General features: G+C 39.1%; 1 protein-coding gene across 3 annotated transcripts in view; it reads right to left on the reverse strand.

The window, feature by feature from the left end:
- ATP7A (ATPase copper transporting alpha) overlaps positions 1-25,817 on the reverse strand; it is a 138,363-nt gene that overhangs the window by 80,033 nt on the left and 32,513 nt on the right. For 2 of the 3 annotated variants that reach the window (XM_032387832.1, XM_032387830.1), the window contains exon 2: positions 231-371. The exons of the other annotated variant lie outside the window; for it this stretch is intronic. In XM_032387832.1, the coding sequence (XP_032243723.1) occupies positions 231-350 (120 nt within the window). In that variant the 5' untranslated portion in view covers positions 351-371. The remainder of the gene's footprint in view (positions 1-230; positions 372-25,817) is intronic. 3 annotated transcript variants of the gene reach the window in all.

The following is a 25,817-nucleotide window of genomic DNA, read 5'->3' on the forward strand; positions in this document are numbered from 1 at the left end:
TAATGTCAAGATTTTGACAATATTGTCTTCAGATTTTTTTAAGTTGAAAAATATATATAATTTCTTATTTTTTATAAAAAGAAAAGTTAAAGGGGCAAAGAAAATATATCAATCTTATCAGTCTTCATTGCCAAATGTGTCAGTGTATCTGCTTCTATCTCAGTGTTAAAAGTAATTTTCTAGAATTCCAGTCAACATTTGACTTCACTGATTTCCAAAGACTAACTTACTTTAATATGATGTACACCATTCAGTTTTCCAATCCGCTGCTCAATGGTCCAAACACAGGAATTACATGTCATCCCCTCAACAGAGATGGTGACCGAATCCACACCCATACTTCGATCCATCTTGATTTCTTCTTTACATTCCTATTAGAAACAATGAACTCACTAATTTCATCAATGGAAATAATCCTTCCTCAACTTTCCCCCCACCTTCTCAAGTGAAAATATTGTACTAATAAAATATCATCAGCATTCTTTTCTCTCATCTCATTTTACTCTCACCTCAGGGCCACTGCTTTAGCTATTCCCTTGGAATAGACTTCCTTCTTCCAGATACCTGCTTAGTTAACTTCTTCATCTTTCAAGCCTTTACTCAAATCTAATCCCCTTAATGAGTTTTACACTGACGACCTGCTTAAAATTGCAATCCACATCCCTTCCACACACATACACTCTGATTCCCCTTACATCTGCTGTATTTTGTCTTTTTTTCATAGAACTTATTATCTTCTAATATACTCCATAATTTACTTACTATGTTTATTGCTTATTATGTTTTCCTGTGGTGGTTTTAAAATGTGCTCACAAATTCTTCATTACTCCTTCTTTCAAGAGGTGGAATTTGGGGCACCTGGGTGGCTCAGTCGGTTAAGCAACTGCCTTCGGCTCAGGTCATGATCTCAGGGTCCTGGGATCAAGCCCCGCATCGGGCTCTCTACTTAGCAGGGAGTCTCCTTCTCCCTCTCCCTCTGCTCATGTTCTCTCTCTCACACTTGCTCACTCTCTCTCTCAAATAAATAAATGAAATCTTAAAAAATAAAGAGGTGGAATTTAACTCCTTTCCCTTGAGTGTGGCCTGTGCTCAGTGACTTGCTTCCAAACAGAATATGGTGGAATAGACAAGGTATGACTCATAAAAGGCAGGCACTATGGGTGGCGAGAGTCACTGTGGATTCTTCCTTGTCCTTTCTCTTGTCCACATCATAAGAACACTCAAGCAGCCTTAGGGAGAGGTTCATGTGGCAAGAATTTGAGGCCTCCTGCCAACAGCCAAGTGAGTGAACCATCTTAGAAGCTGATATTCAGACTTAATTAAGCCTTTAGATGCCTGAAGCTCCAGTCAACATACTGACTACAACCTCATGAGATACCCTGAGCCAGAACCACCCAGCAAAACCACTCCCAAATTCTTGACTCACAAAAACTGTAAGACAATAAATGTTTGTTGTTTCAAGCCACTAAATTTTTAGGTAATTTGTTACACTGCAATAATTAACTAATACGTGTCCCACTGGAATGAAAATTCTATGAAGACAAGAATCTTTTTTTTCCCATTGCTATTAGTTTGAACCACATGAAACTGCCATTGTTGCATATCAAAATAGTCGAATACTGCCAATTTCATATAGATCAACCTAATATGTCCCATGGAAACAGTGGTTTCCTCTAGTGAGAGGAACTAAGTGGTTAGGGGATAAAGGTGGAAAAAAGAATGTTCAGTATATAACCTTTTGCACCTCTTTTTAAAGTTGAGATATAATTGACATAACATGATGTAAGTTTAAGGTGTACAATGTGTTGGTTTGATACATACATATATACATATCTATATATCTATATCTATATATATGTATAGCAATAGGATTACCACCATTAGCTAACACCTCTATCACATCACTTAACTATCATTTCTTTTTTGTGTGTGGTGATAACAATTAAGATCTAGTCTCCTCTGTATCTTTTAAATTTTGTACCATGAGGATATATTATCTTTTCAAACACACAGACAAGCACACACAAAAAAGCACAGTGGACCTGAAATAATAGAAAACAATAATAGGCAAGGGAGTTTATAGTTGAGGCATTCTGAGAACCTTGGTCTTATTTGGAATATATAGAAAGAGATAAACCTTAGATTTTGTTAAGAATACATGTTAAGGGGTTCCTGGGTGGCTCAGTCGTTAAGCGTCTGCCTTCGGCTCAGGTCATGATCCCAGAGTTCTGGGATCGAGCCCCACATCAGGCTCCCTGTTCGGCAGGAAGCCTGCTTCTCCCTCTCCCACTCCCCCTGCTTGTGTTCCTGCTCTCGCTATCTCTTTCTCTGTGTCAACTAAATAAAATTTAAAAAAAAGAATACATGTTAAAAATTTTAAGGTAACTAGTAAGGAGACTAGAAATAGAATATAAAGCTTCCAAAACAGTAGAGGGAGAAAGAGAATAAATAAAATTAAATTAAGCCAGTAGACAGCAAGAAAGATACATGAAAATTACAAGAAAAGAAACAACTAAGAACGTATTTCTTTTTTTTTAAGATTTTTTTTTTTTATTTGACAGAGACACAGCGAGAGAGGGAACACAAGCAGGGGGAATGGGAGAGGGAGAAGCAGGCTTCCTGCTTAGCAGGGAGCCCCATGCGGGGCTCGATCCCAGGACCCTGAGATCATGACCTGAGCCGAAGGCAGATGCTTAACGACTGAGCCACCCAGGCGCCCCTAAGAACGTATTTCTATAAAACTCTTTTCTTTAAAGGGTAATATGAAATGATTATGATAAAAGCAGCACTAGATTCAGGCTTAAGAAATTATTTAGGAAAAAAGAGACTTCCCAGTGTAGATCTGAGGGCCTCTTTTAGAGCACCATAGATTATTCCTGTTTAGGTAAATTAGACGGCGTTAATTAGAAAATGTTTAATTATGTAATAAAAATTTTATTTTGAAGAATATATTAGCTCAATGTAAAGAACTTGCAAACTGTACAGATTTGCAAAAAAAAATCTTTTGCAAAGATCACAAATTATGTAGAAAGTACCATTTTGTATAAGAGGAAGAAGAGAAATACTTAAGTAAAACTGTTACACAAACCAGTGATGAGCAGGAAATAACCAGTTCTTATGAAGATGCTATCACCTAAAATTGAAGTACAAGTAAAAACACAAGTCTTAGGTCCAATAAAATTAATCCAGTATTCATTAGGTGGTCTCCATGTCCTCGGATAAAGATCCTGTTGTGTGGCCATAATCAAAAATTAGAGACACCAAAGTGTTTCTCTTAGACTTGTCAAAATTAACAACGGCCAACCACAGAACTCAAAAGGGGGTTTACAAATACCATGATTTACACTGACTCTGTTTTGCCCCAAAAGTCATTCCTTTTAAAAATGCTAAACTACAAGAGGGAAATTTTTCAAAAAATCAAAACACTATGTAAAAAAATATCTCTAGAAGGACTCACAAATAATCAGTAACATTAGTCACCTCCATGGAGGGAAAGAGACTGGGTGGTTGGAAGGGACGCTTTTGCATTTTGAATTATGCAAATATAAAGCCAATTCAAAATAAATAAAATTTATGAAAAACTATTTAAACTAAAATATTTCTTTGCAATAAATTTATTCCAAGTGGTATAAAAACAATTACTACATCATCTTAGCTTTGTTAAGCTCAGAGAAACAAACAGAAACTGCTGCTGAACTTCATCCTCCGCTCCTAACAAAGCAAGGAAGTGGATTCTTCTTACTTCGACTGATATCGCTGGAGCTTTGAACTGGACCACCAGTATAATTTCCAAATATCTAAAACCACAGAATTTCCTTGGGGATAACTTGTTTTCAAATGTTAATTGGTTTTTAGCACCTATTTTTCATTATATATATATATTCTTTTTTGAGATATAATTCACACACTATAAAATTCACTCTAAGACATACAATTCAGTATTTTTTAGTAATATTCACAAGGATACACAACCATAATGACTATGTAATTGCAGAACATTTTCATTACCCCCAAAAGAAACTCCATACCCATCAGCAGTCACTCCTGGGTCCCCTTACAGCTACTGGCAAAAATGAATCTACTTCCTATCTCTATGGATTTGCCCATCCTGGTAATTTCATAAAAATGGATTCATTCAATATGTGGTTCTTGGTGTCTGAAATTCTCTCACTTAGCATAATATTTTTAAGGTTTAACAATGTGTGGAATGGGGGCACCTGGGTGGCTCAGTCGTTAAGCGTCTGCCTTCGGCTCAGGTCATGATCCCAGCATCCTGGGATCGAGCCCCGCGCCAGGCTCCCTGCTCCGCGGGAAGCCTGCTTCTCCCTCTCCCACTCCCCCTGCTTGTGTTCCCTCTCTCGCTGTGTCTCTCTCTGTCAAATAAATAAATAAAATCTTTAAAAAAAAACCAACAATGTGTGGAATGTATCTGTACTTCATTTTTTTCACTTTCTTGATGGCATCCTTTGAAACAAAAAAAACTTAATTTTTATGAAGCCAAATTTATCAGTTTTTTTCTTTTGTAGCTTGTGCTTTTGGTGTCCTATATAAGAAACCACTGCCACACTGAAAGCCATGACTATTTCCTTCTGTGTTCTAAGAGTTTGGTAGTTTCACTCTTATATTTAGGTCTTTAAATCCATTTTGAGTTAATTGTTGTACATGGTGTGCAGTAGGGATCCAAGTTACATTATTTTACATGTGGATGTCAGGTTCTCCCAGCACCATTTTTTAATCCGCTTTACTGAAATACAGTTCACATATAATTCACACATTTAAGGTGTAGAATTCAATAGGCGTTACATTCACAGATATGTGCAACCATCACAATTTTAGAATATTTCTGTCACCTCAAAAAGAAGCCTGATACCCTTTAGCTATCACCCTCCCACCTCCTAAGCCCCCCACCCCCACTGCCAGGCAACCATTAGTCTTTGTCTCTGTATAGATTTTTCTCTTTTGGACATTTCATATGAATGAAATCATATAATATATAATATGTGGTCTTTTGTGACTGGCTTCTTTCACTTAGCATAATGTTTTCAAGGTTCATCCATGTTGTAGCATGTGTCAGTTACTTCATTTCTTTTTTTTTTTTTAATTTTTTATTTTTTATTAGAGAGAGTACCAGCAGGGGGAGCAGCAGACAGAGGGAGAGGGAAAAGCAGGCTCCCCGCCCAGCAGGGAGCCCGATGCGGGGCTCGATCCCAGGACCCCTGGACCACGACCCGAGCCAAAGACAGACACTCAACCATCTGAGCCACCCAGGCGCCCCTATTCCTTTTTATGGCGGAATTATATTCCACGGTATGGATATACCACATTTTGTTTATCCATTCATCAGTTGACATTTAGGTTGCCCCCATCTTTTGGCTACTAAGCATAAGGTTGCTATAAATATTTATGTACAAATTTTTGTGTTTTCATTTTTCTTGGGTAATAGTTGAGTGGAATTGCTGGGTCCTATAACTCGATGTTTTAATTGAGGAACTGCCACAGTTTTCCAAAGCAGCTATGCCATTTTACATTCCTACTAGCAGCATATGCGGGTTCTAATTTCTCCACCTCCTCACCAACACTTGTTATTATCTGATTTTTTTTAATTTTAGCCAGTCTAGTAAATGTTAAGTTGTATCTCATTGTGGTTTTGATTTGCATTTCCCTGATTACTAGTGATGTTGAACATCTTTTCATGTGCTTATTGGCTATTTGTATACCTTTTTTGGAGAAATGTCTATGTGAGCCCTTTACCCATTTTTTAAAAGATTTTATTTATTTGAGAGGGAGAGAGCATGCACAGGCAGGGGGAGCAGCAGAGGGAGAGGGAGAAGCAGGTTCCCTGATGAGCAGGGAGCCCCACATGGGGCTCAATCCAAGGACCCCGGGATCATGACCTGAGCTGAAGGCAGACATGTAACCAAGTGAGCCACCCAGGCACTCCCTTTTTTTCCTTTACCCATTTTTTAATTGGGCTTTTTGTTGAGTTACAGGATTTATTTTTATATCCTGGATATTAATCTCTAATCACATAAATGATTTCCAAATATTTTCCCCTATTCTGTGGGTTATCTTTCCACAATCTTGATAGAGTCCTTTGGTGCCCAAAAGTTTTTAATTTTGATGAAGTCCAGTATATCCATTTTGTTGTTGTTGCCTCTAGTCATTTTTTTTAATTGAGATATAACATATATAGCATTATATTAGTTTTAGGTGTACAACAAAATGATTTGATACATGTATACATTGTGAAATGAATACCACCATAAGTTTATTTAACATCAATCACCACGCAGTTAAATTTTTTTCTTATGGTAAGAACTTTTATGATCTACTCTCTTAGCAACTTTCAAATATACAATGCAGTACTGTTAACTATAGTCACCATTCCTGTACATTATATCCCCAGAACTTCTTTTTTTAAAGTTTTTTTTTATTTTATTATGTTATGTTAATCACCATACATTACATCATTAATTTTTGATATAGTGTTCCATGATTCACCCAGTGCTCCATTCAATACGTGCCCTCTTTAATACCTATCACCAGGCAAACCCATCCCCCACCCCCCTCCCCTCTAGAACCCTCAGTTTGTTTCTCGAGTCCATAGTCTCTCATGGCTCGTCTCCCCCTCTAATTTCCCCCCCTTCATTTTTCCCTTCCTATTATCTTCTTTTTTTATTTTTTTTATTTTTATTTTTTAAAGATTTTATTTATTTATTTGACAGAGAGAGAGAGAGCGAGAGCAGGAACACAAGCAGGGGGAGTGGGAGAGGGAGAAGCAGGCTTCCCGCCGAGCAGGGAGCCCGATGTGGGACTCGATCCCAGGACCCCGGGATCATGACCTGAGCCAAAGGCAGACGCTTAACGACTGAGCCACCCAGGCGCCCCTTATCTTCTTTTTTTAACATATAATGTATTATTTGTTTCAGAGGTACAAGTCTGTGATTCAACAGTCTTACACAATTCACAGCACTCACCATAGCACATACCCTCCCCCATGTCTATCACCCAGGCACCCCATCCCTCCCACCCCCCACCACTCCAGCAACCCTCAGTTTGTTTCCTGAGATTAAGAATTCCTCATATCAGGTGCCTAGGTGGCTCAGTTGGTTAAGCAACTGCCTTCAGCTCAGGTCATGATCCCGGGGTCCTGGGATCGAGTCCCACATCAGGCTCCCCCTGCTCTGCGGGGAGCCTGCTTCTCCCTCTGCCTCTGCATGCCACTCCCCTGCTTGTGCTCTCTCTCTCTGTCAAATAAATAAATAAAATCTTTTAAAAAAAAGAATTCCTCGGGGCGCCTGGGTGGCTCAGTCGGTTAAGCAGCTGCCTTCGGCTCAGGTCGTGATCCCAGGGTCCTGGGATTGAGCCCCGCATCAGGCTCCCTGCTCAGCACGGAGCCTGCTTCTCCCTCTCCCTCTGCCTGCCTCTCTGCCTACTTGTTCTCTCTATCTCTCTGTCAAACAAATAAATAAAATCTTAAAAAAAAAACAAAGAATTCCTCGTATCAGTGAGATCATATGATACATGTCTTTCCCTGATTGACTTATTTCACCCAGCATAACACCCTCCAGTTCCATCCACGTCGTTGCAAATGGCAAGATTTTGTGGGGGGGGTTTTGATGGCTGCATAATATTCCATTTTATATATATATATATCTCACATCTTCTTTATCCATTCATCTGTTGATGGCCATCTTGGCTCTTTCCATAGTTTGGCTATTGTGGACATTGCTGCTATAAACATTGGGGTGCATGTACCCCTTCGGATCACTACATTTGTATCTTTGGGGTAAATACCCAGTAGTGCAATTGCTTATCCCCAGAACTTTTAACTGGATGTTTATGCCTTTTGACCACCTTCACCCATTTCACCCATCTCCAACACCCACCTCTGGCAACCCACCAATCTGTTCTCTGTATCTATGAGTTTGGTTTTTTCAGATTCCACATATAAGAGAGCTCATATAGTATTTGCCTTTCTCTGGCTTACTTCACTTAGCATAATGCCCTCAATCCATATTGTTGCAAGTGACAGAATTTCCTTATTTTTAATGGCTGAATAATGTATGTATATATACACCATATTTTCTTTATCCATTCAACCATCGATGGACACTTAGGTTTTTTCCATATCTTAGCTATTGTAAATAACGCAGCAATGAATATGGGGTGCAGATATCTTTGAGACAGTGATTTCATTTCTTCTGGATAAATACCCAGAAGTGGAAATGCTGGATAATATGGTAATTCTATTTTTAATTTTCTGAGGCACCTTTATACTATTTTCTTTTTTTTTTTTTTTTAAAGATTTTATTTATTTATTTGACAAAGAGAGACCAGCGAGAGAGGGAACACAAGCAGGGGGAGGGGGAGAGGGAGAAGCAGGCTCCCCGCGGAGCAGGGAGCCCGATGCGGGGCTAGATCCCAGGATGACCCGAGCCGAAGGCAGACGCTTAACGACTGAGCCACCCAGGCGCCCCTATACTATTTTCTATACATTCATTTTTAAAATGTAAAAGCTGAAAGAAAGAAAAGCTGAAAGAGGGGTACCTGGGTGGCTCAGTTGGTTAAGCATCTGACTCTTGGGGCGCTTGGGTGGCTCAGACGGTTAAGCATCTGCCTTCGACTCAGGCCATGATCCCAGGGGCCTGGGATCAAGCCCCATGTCGGGCTCCCTTCTCAGTACAGAATCTGCTTATCCCTCTCCCTCTGCCATTCCCTCTGCTTGTGCTCTCTGGCTCTCTCTATCTCTCTGTCAAATAAATAAAATCTTTTTTTAAAAAAAGCATCTGACTCTTGATTTCGGCTCAGATCATGATCTCAGGGTCATGAGATCAAGCCCTGCTTCGGGCTCCATGCTTAGTGGGGAGTCTGTTTGAGATTCTCTTTCTTCTCCTCCCTCTCTGTCTTCCCCTCCCTGTCTCCCCCTCCCCCCACCTGCAAGTGCATGCCCTCTCTCTCTAAAAATAAATAAATCTTTTTTAAAAAAAAAAGAAAAATTCATCACTAAGCCCATGATTCTGTCTTAATTTCATTCAACTTGCATTAATTATGGAATAATTATAATTTATAGTGTGACTTTATCTGAAATTGATTCATAATTATTAGTCAGTTTGTATTATTTACTTTTTTATTTATTTTTTTATCTTTATTTTTATTGAAGTATGGTTAACACACAATGTTACATTAGTTTCAGGTATACGACATAGTGATTTGATAGGTCTATACATTATGCTATGCTCACCACAAGTGTAGCTACCATTTGTCACCATACGCTATTACAATACCATTGACTGTATTCCCTACACTGTACCTTTTACCACTATGACTTCCTCATTCCATAACTGGAAGCCTTGTGTTATTTACTTTTATTTTTTGTAAGTTTATTTCTTTTAGTTTTCTAATCTTTACACCCAACATGGGGATCGAACTCACGACCCTAAAATCACAGGTCACATGCTCTACTGACTGAGCCAACCAGGCACCTCCATGTTATTTACTTTTAAAGTTATAGCTAAAGCTATTACAAACGCAATAGTTAACAATTCAGGTGTGTCCACTACTACTTCTTATGAAACCAGTATTAAATTATTACCCATTTTTACATAGACTTACAATATTTATTCAATGTAAGGGAATACATTTTGTCCAATTTTTGTTTTTTAATGACCTGAAGCAGCCTTTATTCGTCAAAAAAAATCATGATCTCTAATGAAGCACACTGCCAAAGATTTTCACACTCTGATAATCTATGATTTACAATCTACACGTAAAAATAAGTTGTCACTGCCTTATGAAACTCTATCTTCCTTCCTCTAGTCAGAGCAGCTGCTGCCAATAGGACAAAATCTGAATCTTTGAATGAATGATAAGTGAAATAAGGGAGGAAGTAGGAGATCTGAATTAGTTTAGAGGAGCTAGAACTAGCTACTGCAGATCAAAAAATAATTCTCCATATGCCTGAATTTACTATCGTGAATGTTCAAGATTTAGAAATTATATTAATACATATATTCCCTTTTTCCCCAAACTTTCATTATGAAAAATTTCAACCACACATAAAAGCTGTAACAGTACAATGAACATCTGTATATCCTCTGCACTAATTCAACAATGTTAACATTTTGCTATATTTGCCTTATTTTTTCTAAATTATTTGAATGTAAGTTTTAGAAATCATAATACTCCAGCATGCATTTTCAAAGAATAAGAACTCCTGCATAACCACACTATTATTATCAAAGCTAAGAGAATTAATGATTGTACATCATCTAATACAAATTGTCTATTTAAATTTTCCCAAATGTCCCAAGAACATCTTTTACAGCTTTTATTTTTCCCAAATCAGGATCCGGGCAAAGTTCAAACACTGAATTTGACTGTGTTTCTTTTAGTCTCATTTAATCTAAAACAGCCCCTCCCCTATCTCTTCCCCCCCCCCCCCGAAGTGACTTTTTGAAGAATCCAGGTCAGCTGCCTTAAGACACACTGTATCCTCTTTTTAAAATACAAACTCCAATTTGATAGTTTAAGGGACTCATATCTAGTATTATACCTCTTAATACCTATGAAGCCCAGATGGGACAGGAAAGGCAGGTAATTGTGAACAAATGATACCTTGGATGAAGGGAACTCATGGGCCCAGGTGGAAAGTCCAAAGGTGAGGTACTTAAGGCCAACATAAAGGCAGCAGGGGCTGGGGAGAAGGTCACTCTCCTTAGCAGTAATGGGTATAAAAAGGGAAGTAGAGTAACGTCTAAAACAAACAGATCCTATCAAAATGTTGTCTATGGTCAGTCCTCCCCCTTAAAAAGGAAACTCTTTCTCTTTCCTCTTAAAACACATGGATGCCTGCCTCTAGGACAGAACACTCAGACTTAGTACTATATAACTCAGATATGTTGTGGGTCAGAGAGGGCTTTTGAAGGTTGATCTAGGCACACTACCAAAACTGACTAAATTGTTTTATGGGAAAATGTCAAGTTCAAACAACAGAATTGGTAACAAACTTTTGGACTATAATATTATAGTCATTCAGCAGATGAAGGCTAGTTTATCTGGTTATTTAGAAATGTAAAAACGAAATACAGTTTTCTTATGGGGTATGTCCCAGACCAAAGTACTGGAGCATTTCTCAGGCTTACTGAGGAACTGAGAGAGACTAAGCAGAAAGGCACTTTTAAAATAATTGGATAATTCACCTGGAAGTATGTATTGGAGAAGAAGGAATTTCTGAGCACAAATGAAAATTACATTAATACAGCCACATTTCTGGCTAAATCCTAATTTAAGCATGTTAATTCATCTATGTATAATATATATTTCCTCCTACCTTCATAATTCACCTGCATTTTTTCTTCAAAACTCTACTTAAATTGGCCTTTACACACACAAGCTCAGAAGAATTCCATCTCCCTCATACTACTCCTATATAAACAACTCTAATTGATTTTGTAACATATGCTACGTCCATCTTTTGAATTTTAAATGTCTCAATGATAGGTACAAAGTCAGGAACATCTTTTGTAACCTCCCATTGTATTTAGCAAAATGACTCAGAAAACAGTAAGAGCATAAACAATTTCATATGGTATAGTAAAACGTAGGCTTCTGGGAGATCACAATATCAAAGAACAAATCTGGCATGCAGCTATTAGGAATGAAGTAACTCTGAGAACAACAGCATCCAACAATACTGAGGGAAATAACTTCTGGTTATTAAAGTATTTTGAGCCACTCCCTAAACACACATGATAATCGCCATTAGTAATAACATTTCCTAAGAGGAAGAACAGCATTATGACTAGATCATCATGTCATGATGAGTTGAGTACTGAATGAGTTGAGTACAAACATGACACATATATATGAAGTCTGCTCAAAACCACTCTTACAGCTGATCACAGAAGCTCAAATATTATTTTTTAATCCCCTTAAAATAATTAGTGTTCATAATTTTGGAAAGGTTTCTGGATTAATAAATTGTAATTAAGATAATGCAAATTAAAACCACAATTAATATCATTTACACCCATCAGGTAGATAAAAATGTCAAAATCTGGCAATAACATGTGTCAATGAGGATGTGGAGCAATAGGATCTTTCCTATTCAGCTGGTGAGAGTATAAATTAGTACAACAATTAGGGAACCTGTTTGGCGATACCTGGTAGAGTTGAAGAAATGCATACACTAGAACTTAACATTTTCACTCCTAGGCATATCACCCTACACAAAGTCTCACACACGTGCAGAGGAAACATGAACAAGAATGCTCATTGCAACAGTGTTCTTAATAATTAAAACTTTGGAAATAACCTAAATGCCTATCAACCAGAAAATGGAAAAACACGTGGTGGTATTATATATATATAGTGGAGAATGATACAGTAGTTAAAATTAATGAACTAAAATAATGATTCTCACTGGGAGGAGGGGAGATTTTACCACCAAAAGGACATCTGGTAAAGTCTGGAAACTTTGGTTATAACTGGGGGGTAGGGGGAGGTGCTACTGGCATCTAGTGGGTAGAGCCCAAGGATACCACTAAACATCCTTAATGGACAAGAAATCCATTCACAGGTGTGCCTGGGTGGCTCAGTCAGTTGGGCATCTGACTTGATTTCTGCTCAGGTAATGATCTCAGGGTTGTGAGATAGAGCCCTGCATGCGGCTCCACACTCAGCGGGAAGTTTGCTTGAGATTCTCTCTCCCTCTCCCTCTGCCCCTCCCCCTGCTCACACATGCGCTCTCTCTCTCTCTCACTCAAAAATAAATAAATAAATCTTAAAAAAAAAAAGAAACCCACTCACAACAAAGAATTATCTAGCCCCAGATGTCAATAGAACAGGATGAGAAACTCGAACTATGAGCAGCAGCACAGATAAATCTAATTAACATAGTTGAGGCAATAAAAAAAGTTTCACAAGAGAGTGCCTGGGTGGCTCAGTCAGTTAAGCATCTGCCTTTGGCTCAGGTCATGATCCCGGGGTCCTGGGATCAAGTCCCACATTGGGCTCCCTGCTCAGCAGGGAGTCTGCTTCTCCCTCTGCCCCTTCCCCTCCACTCGTGCTCAATCTCGCTCTCTCTCGCTCTATCTCATATAAGTAAAATCTTCCTTTTAAAGATTTTATTTATTTAACTGACAGAGAGACAACGTGAGAGGGAACACAAGCAGGGGGAGTGGGACAGGGAGAAGCAGGCTTCCAGCCAAGCAGGGAGCCCAATGCGGCGCTCAATTCCAGGACCCTGTGATCATGACCTGAGCTGAAGGCAGTCACTTAATCAACTGAGCCACCCAGGCGCCCCTCAAATAAATAAAATCTTTAAAAAAAGGTTTCACAAGGATACAAAAGTCTAGGAACATAAAATACCATATATTGTTTCTGTATGCATACATATGTAGTAATGTTAGCCAAAATATAAAAATATGCATGGGAATGACAAATGCCAAATTCAGGAGTTTGGGGAAGAAGGAAGGGATGCAACTGGAGCACAAAGGGGAATTTCAACTATATATATAATGCTTAACTTCTTAGACTGTGTAATAGATACACACTTATAGGGCTTCCTATAGTCTTTGTTGGACTAAATTATTTTATTATAAGAATTTTTAAGGGATGCCTGGGTGGCTCAGTCAGTTAAACGTCTGCCTTCAGCTTAGGTCATGATCTCAGGGTTCTGGGATGGAGTCCCACATTGGGCTCCTTGATCAGCAGAGAGCCTGCTTCTCCCTCTGTCTGCCACTCCCCCTGCTTGTGCACTCTCTCTTTGACAAATAAATATTTTTTTAAAAAAAAGAATTTTTAAAAGGATGGGCACCTGGGTGGCTCAGTCAGTTAAGCATCTGCTTTCAGCTCAGGTCATGATCCCAGGGTCCTGGGATCAAGTCCCATGTTGGGCTCCCTGTTTAGCGGGGAGTCTGCTTCTCCCTCTCCCTCTGCCCTTCACCACCCCCACTCGTGTGCTCTCTCTCTGTCTCTCTCGCTCTGCTCTCTTTCTCAAATAAATAAATAAAACCTTCTTAAAAAAATATTTTTTAAAAGGAAAATAAATGAATGAACCTGGTAGACATTATACTAAGTGAAATAAGCCAGACATAGAAAGACAAAAACTGCATGATCTCTCTTATATATGGAATCTAAAAAAGTCCAACTCAGAAGTAGAGACTAGAAGGGTGATTACCAGGGCCCGGGGGGTGGAGGAAATGAAGAAATGTTGGTCAAAGGGTACAATGTTTCTCATTCATCATCAGGGAAACACAAATCAAAACTACAATGAGATATCACCTCACACCAGTCAGAATGGCTAAAATTAACACAAGAAACGACAGGTATTGGTGAGGACATGAAGAAACTGTTGGTGGGAATGCAAACTGGTGCAGCCACTCTGGAAAACGGTATGGAAGTTCCTCAAAAACTTAAAAATAGAACTACCCTATGATCCAGCAATCACACTACTGAGTATTTACCCAAAGATTACAAAAACACTAATTCAAAGGGATACATGCACCCCAATGTTTAGAGCAGCATTATCAACAATAGCCAAATTATGGAAAGAGTCCAAATGTCCATCAACTGACGAATGGATAAAGAAGATATGGTGTACACACACACACACACACAAACACACACACACACACACACACACACACACACACACACACACAGAGGAATATTACTCAGCCATAAAAAAGAATGAAATCTTGCCATTTGCAATGACATGGATAGAGCTAGAGAGTATTATGCTAAGCAAAATAAGTCAGTCAGAGAAAGACAAATACCATATGATTTCACTCATATGTGGAATTTAAGAAACAAAACAAATGATCATAGAGTTAAAAAAAAAAGGAAAAAAAGAAACAGACTCTCAACGATAGAGAACAAACTGATGTTTACCAGAGGGAAAGTGGGTGGGGGAGTAGGTGACAGGGATTAAGGAAGGCACTTTTTGTGATGAACACCCGGTGTTGTATGTAAATGTTGAATCACTATATTGTACACCTGAAACTAATATTACACTGTATGTTAACTAAGTGGAATTTAAATAAAAACTTTTAGGGACGCCGAGGTGGGTCAGTCGGTTAAGCGTCTGCCTTCGGCTCAGGTTGTGATCTCAGGGTCCTGGGATCGAGCCCCGCATCGGCTCCCTGCTCAGTGGGGAGTCTGCTACTCCCTCTCCCTCTGCTTCTCCCCGCTGCTCATGCACTCTCTCTCAAATAAATAAATATTTTTAAAAAACTTTTTAAAAAAGGTAGAAAGTTTCAGTTATGTAGGATGAATATCTGGAGATTTACAGCATGGTGACTATAGCTAAAAATATTGTATACTTGAAATCTGCTAAGAGAGATCGTAATTGTTCTCAAAAACGAAAAACTTAACTATGTGGGGTGATGGATGTGTTAATTAGCTTGACTGTGGTAATCATTTCACAATGTATATATATATATCAAAACATCACGTTATATACCTTAAATATATACAATTTTTATTTGTCAATCATACCTCAATAAAGCTGAGGAAAAAATATTTTTAAAAAGCCAGGTCATTTTAGGGGGAAATAAAGAAGAAAAAATATAGGGAATGTGCACAAATTAAGAGAAGTGTTACTAAAAATTGAAATAATTCAATAAGTGAGACCAATGATAAACTCAAACATATAAACAGCCAAAATCCCCCTATTATACCAGGGCTATAAAAACATCCCTGTGTTGTTAAACAAATTGATAATTTCTAGCTGTGCGAACATTAAAACCAGTTGCCTTCAAGGTATCCATATAATATTTCCAAATCAATTTAATTGTTTCCTACCCATTTGCTTTTATTTAAAATCACTACCACCTCTAGGGGCGCTTGGCTCCTTAGTCTGTAGAGCATGCGACTCTTGATCTTGGGGTCATAAGTTCAAGCCCCACGTTGAGCCTACAGCTTACTTAAAAAAAAAACAACAACAGCAAAATAAAATCACTACCACCTCTAAATTGCAAACAAAAAGGGAAAACATTAACTTCTCTATTGTTTTATATAATGGTACCTCTTTCGTTTAAATTGTGTAAGCCTTTAAAATGAAAATTGAGGGGTGCCTGGGTGGCTCAGTCGTTAAGCGTCTGCCTTCGGCTCAGGTCATGGTCCCGGGGTCCTGGGATCGAGTCCCACATCGGGCTCCCTGCTCGGCAGGAAGCCTGCTTCTCCCTCTCCCACTCCCCCTGCTTGTGTTCCTGCTCTCACTCTCTCTCTCTGTCAAATAAATAAATAAAATCTTTAAAATAAAATAAAATAAAATAAAATGAAAATTGATCTCACTCTTTAACCTGTTTTCAAAATACTGAGTGCCTAATCTCTTTCATCAGACAATTGTCATTATATAAACAGAGGATGAATATTCCAGATGAAACTGCTGGAGTAGACAAGCGTGTTTCAAAACATAATTTGACCATTCCCAAAAGCTTAGGAGTCAATACTTAAGACATATTAATAAGGTCAAATAAAGAACAGAACATTCAAATTAAGAAAAGGCAATGTGTTTTGCTGGTCATTTTTATGACTCCTGGGCTAATCACTGCCTCGCTACAAAAGAGCTGTCCTTATGATAACAATACAGATGTTTCAATTTCTTATAGCATTGAATAGTTGAGAAAACTATCATATACATGAATTTCACAACAATCCTGCAATAAAAATAGAGTAGTAGCCTCCTTTTAAAATTAAGGAAGCTAACACTCAGGCTTATTCACCCTTATACAGACAATTCAGCCTGGAGTCCAGAGCTAACAATAGCCTCAAAGGGATTAACTTAATAGGGCAATGTTTGCAAAATGCATAAAATAAAAGCAGCCAAAGGTCAAAGGTCAGGGTAGGGTGGGGGGGGGGATGCTTGAAAAATACTGGTATCCTGCAATGTACCCAGGTGGGGACAGGTTCTAAACAAACTGAGAAATAGTTCTCAAGTTACTAGGTGCCTTTCCACCAGGGGCTGAGCCTCTGTTGCCATGTCAATAAGAGATTAGAGGAAAAAACATGTTTTTAGTATAGATAAAACTTCCATTGCCTCAGACAAGGTCACTGTTATCCCAGAAAACTAGAGGGTAGTAGGATTCAACTATTTGACACTGAAATGTGTCAGATACTTTTCAACCATATTATGGGATAATATGGTATTGGCACAGCAGTCACTCAGATTCTAAGATTGTTTGGTAGTTGGAATGCTTTTTCCCCCTGTCAAAAAAATCATCTGATTCAAGCTTGTCAGATACAACCTGTAGGTAAATAACAGACTGCTTGCAATGACATCGCTTTCTTCATAAGGAAAAATCCACCTTACAATTTTAGTTCTAAGACAAAATAGTGCCACAAACCATGATGAAAAAACATTAAATAGCTATGAAAACTAAAACCAATTGTCAGCATTTAACCATTATACAGAGTAAGTTGAAAAAGGACTTATTTTATATTTGCTACAACTGATTAAGAACAAGAAAACTATAAATAAGTTTGGTGAGGCTGAAAATGACAATTTAGTTTGACCAAACTTTTCAAGTATGTCATTAATTTTATAAAAACCATCACTAAAAGGATAATGATGCTAGTTACCCTACCAGACATTAAAATGTCTTTCAAAGTTTTAATTATTATAAAACCTTGTACTAGGGAACCTGGCTGGCTCAGTCAGTAGAGAATACAACTCTTGATCTTGGGGTTGTGAATCCAAGCCCCACGTTGGGTTTAGATATTGCTTTTAAAAAAATGAAAACGGGGGCGCCTGGGTGGCTCAGTCATTAAGCGTCTGCCTTCGGCTCAGGTCATGATCCCAGAGTCCTGGGATCGAGTCCCTCATCAGGCTCCCTGCTCGGTGGGGAGCCTGCTTCTCCCTCTCCTGCTCCCCCTGCTTGTGTTCCCTCTCTCGCTATGTCTCTGTCAAATAAATAAATAAAATCTTTAAAAAAAAATAAAAACAGAAAATGCTACAAAGATATAAAAATGAATATTAATTAACAACAGCAACTACAAACCCTGGGGTAGGGAAGGCCTTTTTAAGCGTAAGGCAAGAGCAGAAACCATAAAGGAAAAGATTTTTAAATTTAATTATATGAAATTTTAAAATTGTGTGTGGTAAAAACACCATGTAAACAAACTACAAAAATATATATGCATGGAGCTGCTTCTGGTGGGTGATGAAATGTTCTGAAATTAGCAGTAATGGCTGCCCAAATCTGTGAATATACTAAAAACCACTAAATTATGTACTTCAATAGGGTGAATTTCATCATATGTAAATATATATCAAATATATATATATCAGACAATTGACAAAATAAGAAATCCATTATACTAATAAACAGGAAATACACATTTAAAAATTATATTTTAGTATATGTGCTGCCGAAGCGAGCACACATTTAAAAATTATAAATTGAGGGTGCCTGGGTGGCTCAGTTGGTTAAGCATCTGCCTTCCTCTCAGGTCAGTATCCCAGGGTCCTGGGATCGAGTCCCACATCAGGGTCCCTGCTCAGCGGGGAGTTTGCTTCTCCTCTGCCCTTCCCCCTGCTCCTTCTCTCTCTCTTGCTCACTCTCTCTCTCTCTCAAATAAATAAAATCTTTTAAAAAATAAAAATTATAAATTGAGGAGAGGAGCTAAATTGGCAGAATGGTAGGAGGACCCTAGGCTTGCTGCATCCCTGGAACACAGCTAGATAAATATCAAATCGTTCTGAATATCCAAGAAATCATGAGGACTGACAGAACAAAATGCACAACCAGAGGGAGAGAAGAAGCCACACTGTGGAAGGTAGGAGGCATGGAGATGTGATTTGGGGGAGAAAAGGACTGCCAGTGCAGCAGAGGGGAAGGAACCCTGGTCAGTGAGGAGAGTGGGGGTAGAGAGAAAGAGAGAGAGAGAGAGAGAGAGGAGCGCATGGGGGAATCACACAAGGAAAACACTTCCCCAAAGCCATTCACCGGGAAAATGAGAGAGGCTGATTTTTGTGAATTTTTACAACTAGCAGGGCTCAAAGAGTTTTAGAGGTCCATGGCGAGCGGGTGTGGAGCCCTAAGGGTGCTGCAGTACTCCTGTGGAGAAGGAGGGTGACAGCCCAGGAGCAGACAAGGTGATCAAAGGAACCGCTGGGACTCACTGGGAGAGGCAGTTCTTCACTCTTGGAGCGCATCTGGAAGAAGTAGCATTCTCTCTCAGGGGACAAAGCAGCCTGTGGGCACCATTTTCATCCCCCACCCCTCAGCAACCGTGCAGAGACACCTGCTGAGGGCGCCTAACCTACATGCTGGCTCATTGCTGTGCTTTACCTAAACTCCACATACCTGTGCTTTGGTGCAACTGCCCTTCTAGGACAAACCTGCATCAGCCCGTGTGGCAACACCCTCCCTAGGGAACAAGCGCAAGTTGGGGCCAGGCCAGGTCTCTAAAGTTTGGGGTTTTAAAACTCAGCTGGTCTGCCTGGGATAGAACACAGGTGCACTGCACTGCCCAGTGGGCAGACGGCCCGGACACAGACAGGGTGAAGGCAGGAATCTGAGGGATGCCTGGGACACACAAGGAGATATTATTCACTCTGCTGGGGGGGGCTTCCTCTCCTGGACAAAGAGGCGGCTGGCGACATTTCTCTACCCCACCCCTCACATATACTAACTTTGGTAAGCAGCACAGCACCAACAGTGGTGGACAAAATCATTTACAACAAGCTCCATACCCCTGCACTCTGCAGGTACTGCTTTTCCAGGAAAGTGTACCTGAGAAGCAGAGCAACAAGCCCCTCCCAGCAAAGACCAGCACAAACCTCCCAACATAACACCATGTCTACTGACCTTAGAGAGCTGCAAAGCTTCAGCTCTACTGGAAATAGCATCAGGTCTCTTTTAACAAGCAGACCAGAGCACATCTAGATAAAAACCAGCCACAAGCTAGCTAAGGTCCAAACACTCCCCACTGCAGGCTAGGAGAAACTGCAGAGGACTGACCTGAGGGAAAGAGCCACCAAGACACAGCAGCAGAGTGCACACAGCGTACACCAGAAATACTTCCTGAAGCACCAGGCTCTGGACAGTATGTGACCTCTTCTTAATATAGCCATTACACTGAGGAGCAAGACACATAACAGGATTTCCTAACACACAGAAGAAGAGAGATACCTAGACAAAATGCCAAGATGGAGGAATTCATCCCAAAAGAATGAACAAAAAAAGGTCATGGCCAAGGATCTAATCAAAACAGATATAAGTAATATGTCTGCTCCAGAATTCAAAGCAACAATCATAAGGATACTAACTGGGCTTGAGAAAAGCATAAAAGACACCAGGGAGTCCTTTACTATAGAGATAAAAGACCTAAAAAGTAGTCAGGATGAAATAAAAAAATGCAATAACCAATATGCAAAACCAACTAGATATAATGACCTCAAAGATAGAAAAGGCACAGGAATTAATAAGTAATATAGAAGATTAAAGTACGGAAAATAATGAAGCTGAAAAGAAGAGGGAAAGAAAAATATTGGATCAAGAATGTAGACTTAGGGAACTCAGTGACTCCATAAAGCATAATAACATTCATATCACAGGAGTCCCAGAGGAAGAGAGGGAAAAAGAGTGAGAAAATTTATTTGAGGAAATTATAGCTGAAAACTTCCTCAATCTGGGGAAGGAAACAGACATTCAAATCTAGGAGGCATAGAGGAGAACTCACAAAAAATCAACAAAAGCAGGCCAACACCAAGACACACTGTAGTTAAATTTCCAAAATATACAGATAAAAAAATCCTAAAAGTAATAAGACAAAAGAAGTCCCTACTTACAAGGGAAGACAAATAAGGTTAGCAACAGATCTCTCAACAAATTGTGAAAAAAAAAGAAAAGAAAAAATCACTCCACAGAAATGTGGCAAGCCAGAAGGTAGTGGCATGATATATTCAACATCTAAATGGGAAAATTATGCAGGCAAGAATACTCTATCCAGCAAGGCTGTCATTCAAAACAGAAGAAGAGATAAAGTTTCCCAGACAAACAAAAACTAAAGGAGTTCATGACCATTAAACCAGCCCTGCAAGAAATATTTAAGGGGACTCTTTGAGTGGGAAAGAAAGACCAAAAGCAATAAAGACTAGAAATGAACAGAAAAAATCTCCAGAAACATCAACTTTATAGGTAATACAATGGCAATAAATTCATATCTATCAATAATCACTCTGAATGTAAATGGACTAGATGTTCCTATCAATAGACATAGGGTATCAGAATGGATAAAAATATAAGACCCATTTATATGCTGCCTACAAGAGACTCATTTTAGATATAAAGACACCTGAAGATTGAAAGAGAGGGCATGAATAGAGACCCCTTTATCATGCTAATGGACGTCAAAAGAGAAAGCCCAAGTAGCCATACTTATATCACACAAACTAGAATTTAAACCAAAGATACTAACAAGAGATGAAAAAGGGCACTATATCATAATAAAGGAGACTATCCAACAAGAAGACCTAACAATTATAAATATTTATGCCCCCAACTTGGGAGCACCCAAATACATAAAACAATAACAAACATAAAGGAACTCATTGATAATAATACAATAATAGTAGGGGACTTTAACATCCCACTAACGGCAACAGACAGATCATCTAAGCAGAAAATCAACAAAGAAACAAAGGCTTTGAATAACACACTGGACCAGATTGACGAAACAGATATATTCAGAACATCTCACCCTACCGCAGCAGAATACATATTCTTTTCAAGTGCACATGGAACATTCTCCAGAATAGATCATATACTGGGTCACAAATGAGGCCTCAACAAACACAAAAAGATCAAGATCATACCATGCAGATTTTCAGACCACAAGGCTATATGAAACTTGAAGTCAACCACAAGAAAAAATTTGAAAGACCACAAATACATGGAGGTTAAATAACATCCTACTAAAGAAAGAATGGGTCAACCTGGAAATAAAAGAAGAAATTAAAAAATACATGGAAACAAACGAATATGAAAACATGACAGTCCAAAACCTTTGGGATGCAGCAAAAGTGGTCATGGCAAAGGGGTGGGGGAACGCTTAGGTGGCTCAGTTGGTTAAGCATCTGCCTTCCGCTCAGGTCATGATCCCAGGATCGAGCCCCACATCAGGCTCCCTGTTCAGCGGGGAGTCTGCTTATTCCTCTCCCTCTACCCCTCTCCCCCGCTTGTGTTCTCTCTCTCTCAAATAAATATTTTTAAAAAAATTCATAAGAGGTAAGTACATAACACTACAGTCTTACCTCAAGAAGCAAGAAAAGCCTCAAATACACAACCTAACTTTACATCTAAAGGAGCCAGAAAAGGAACAGCAAATCCTAAAGCCAGCAGAAAAAAGGGAAATAATAAAGATTAGAGCAGAAATAAATAATACAGAAACAAACAAAAAAAAATGAGTAGAATAGATCAATGAAACTAGGAGTTGGTTCTTGGAAAGAATTAATAAAATTAAGAACCTCCTAACCAGAATTATCAAAAAGAAAAAAGAAAGAACCCAAATAAATAAAATCACAAATGAGAGAGGAGAGATCACAACTAACACCACAAAAATACTAACTGTAAGAGAATATTATGAAAAATTATATGCCAACAAATTGGGCAATCTGAAAGAAGTGGATAAATTCCTAGAAACACATAAACTACCAAAACTGAAACAGGAAGAAACAAAACTTGAACCAATCGATAACCAACAAAGAAATTGAATCAGTAATCAAAAATCTCCCAACAAACAGGGTGCCTGGGTGGCTCAGTTGGTTGAGCATGCGACTCTTTTGATTTCGGCTCAGGTCATGATCATGCAGTCGTGAGACGGAGCCCCACATCAGGCTCCCTGCTCAGCACAGAATCCTCTTGAGATTCTCTCTCCCTCTCCCTCCTCCTGCTCTCTCTCTCTCTTTCTCTCAAATAAATAAATAAATAAAATCTTTAAAAAAAAATCTCCGCTCTTCCCTTTTTAACATATAATGTATTATTTGTTTCAAAGGCACAGGTCTGTGATTCAACAGTCTCACACAATTCACAGTGCTCACCATAGCACATACCCTCCCCAATGTCTATCACCCAGCCACCCCATCTCTCCCAACCCCCACAATTCCAGCAACCCTCAGTTTGTTTCCTGAGATTAAGAATTCCTCATATCAGTGAGGTCATATGATACATATCTTTCTCTGATTGACTTATTTTGCTCAGCATAATACCTCCAGTTCCATCCACGTCGTTGCAAATGGCAAGATTTCATTCCTTTTGATGGCTGCATAATACTCCATTGTATATATATGCCACCTCTTCTTTATCCATTCATCTGTCAATGGACATCTTGGCTCTTTCCATAGTTTGGCTATTGTGGACATTGCTGCTATAAACATCGGGGTGCACGTACCCCTTCGGATCCCTACATTTGTATTTTTGGGGTAAATACCCAGTAGTGCACTTGCTGGGTCTTATGGAAGAATGAAGGGGGTAAAATCGGAGGGGGAGATGAACCATGAGACTATGGACTCTGAGAAACAAACTGAAGGTTCTAGAGGGGAGGGGGTGGGGGGATGGGTTAGCCTGGTGATGGGTATTAAAGAGGGCACGTACTGCATGGAGCACTGGGTATTATACGCAAACAATGAGTCATGGAACACTACATCAAAAACTAATGATGTAATGTATGGTGATTAACCAAAAAAAAAAAAAAAAAAAAAAGGCAGGGGGCGCCTGGGTGGCTCAGTTGATTAAGCAACTGCCTTCGGCTCAGCTCATGATCCTGGAGTCCCGGGATCAAGTCCCATATCGGGCTCCCTGCTCAGCAGTGAGTCTGTTTCTCCCTCTGACCCTCCTCCCTCTTGTGCTTTCTGTCTCTCATTCTCTCTCTCGCAAATAAATAAAATCTTAAAAAAAAAAAAAGGCAAAAAAAAAAAAAAATCTCCGCACAAACAAAAGTTCAGAGCTAGATGGCTTCACAGGGGAACTCTACCACAGATTTAAAGAATTACAGGGCGCCTGGGTGGCTCAGTCATTAAGCATCTGTCTTCGGCTCAGGTCATGATCTCAGGGTCCTGGAATCGAGCCCCGTATCAGGCTCCCTGCTCAGCAGGAAGCCTGCTTCTCCCTCTCCCACCCCCCTGCTTGTGTTCCCTCTCTCGCTGTCTCTCTCTCTGTCAAATAAATAAAATCTTAAAAAAAAAAAAAGAATTGCTACCTATTCTTCTCAAAATGTTCCAAAAAAAAAGGAAAAGAAATGGAGGGAAAACTTCTAAACTCCTTCTATGAGGCCAGCATTACCTTGATTCCAAAACCAGACAAAGATCCCACTAAAAAGGAGAATTAGAGGCCAATATCCCTGATGAACATGGATGCAAAAATTCTCAACAAACTACTAGCAAATCCTTATAAGGATTATTCACCATGATCAAATGAGATTTATTCCTGGGATGCAGGGGTGGTTCAATATTCACAAATCAATCAATGTGATATACCACATTAATAAAAGAATGATCCTATGATCCTCTCAATAGGTGCAGAAAAAGCACGTGACATAATACAACATCCATTCTTGATAAAAACCCTCAACAAAGGAGGGATAGAGGGAACATGCCTCAATATCATAAAGGCCATATACGAATGACCCGCAGCTAATACCATCCTCAACGGGGAAAAACTGAGAGCCTTTCCTCTCTAGCCAGGAACAAGACAGGGATGACAACTCTTACCACTGTTATTTAACGTAGCATTGTAAATCCTAACCTTAGCAACCAGACAACAAAAAGAAATAAAAGGCATCCAAATTAGCAAGGAAGAAGTCAGATTTTCACTATTCACAGACAACATGATACTCTATATAGAAAACCCAAAGCACTCCACCAAAAAATTGCTAGAACTGATACACCAACTCAGTAAAGTCGCAGGATATAAAATCAATGTACAGAAATCTTTTACATTTCTATACACTGATAATGAAGCAGCAAAAAGAGAAATCAGGGAATCAATCCCATTTACAAAATTGCACAAAAACCCCTAAAATACCTAGGAATAAACCTAACGAAGGAGGCAAAAGATATGTACTCTGAAAATTATAGAACGCTTAGGAAAGAAACTGAAGAGGACAAGGACACAAAGAAATGGAAAAACATTCCATGTTCATGGATTGGAAGAATAAATATTGTTAAAATGTCTATACTACCCAAAGCAATCTACATATTTAATGCAATCCCTATCAGAATACCACCAGCATTTTTCACAGAACTAGAAGAAACAATCCTAAATTGTGTGTGGAACCACAAAAGACCCCAAATAGCCAAAGCAATCTTGAAAAAGAAAAGCAAAGCTAGAGGCATCACAATTCCAGACTTCCAGTTATATTACAATGCTGTAGTGATCAAAACAGTATGGTACTGGCACAAAAACTGACACATTGATCAATGGAACAGAACAAAAACCCCAGAAATGGACCCACAACTATATGGTCAACTAATCTTTGACAAAGCAGGAAAGAATGTCCAGTGGGAAAAAGTCTCTTCAAACAAACGGTATTGGGAACACTGGACAACAACATGCAGAAGAATGAAACTGGACCACTTTCTTACACCACACACACAAATTCAAAATGGATGAAAGACCTAAATGTGAGACAGAAAACCATGAAAATCCTAGAGGAGAACACAGGCAGCAACCTCTCTGACATCGGCCATAGTAACTTCTTACTAGACACGTCTCCTGAGGCAAGAGAAACAAAAGCAAAAATGAACTACTAGGGCTTCATCAAAATAAAAAGCTTCGGGGGGGCACCTGGGTGGCTCAGTTGGTTAAGCA

The sequence above is a fragment of the Phoca vitulina genome, unplaced genomic scaffold (genome assembly GCF_004348235.1).
Source record: "Phoca vitulina isolate PV1807 unplaced genomic scaffold, GSC_HSeal_1.0 scaffold51, whole genome shotgun sequence".
Lineage (NCBI taxonomy): Eukaryota > Metazoa > Chordata > Mammalia > Carnivora > Phocidae > Phoca > Phoca vitulina.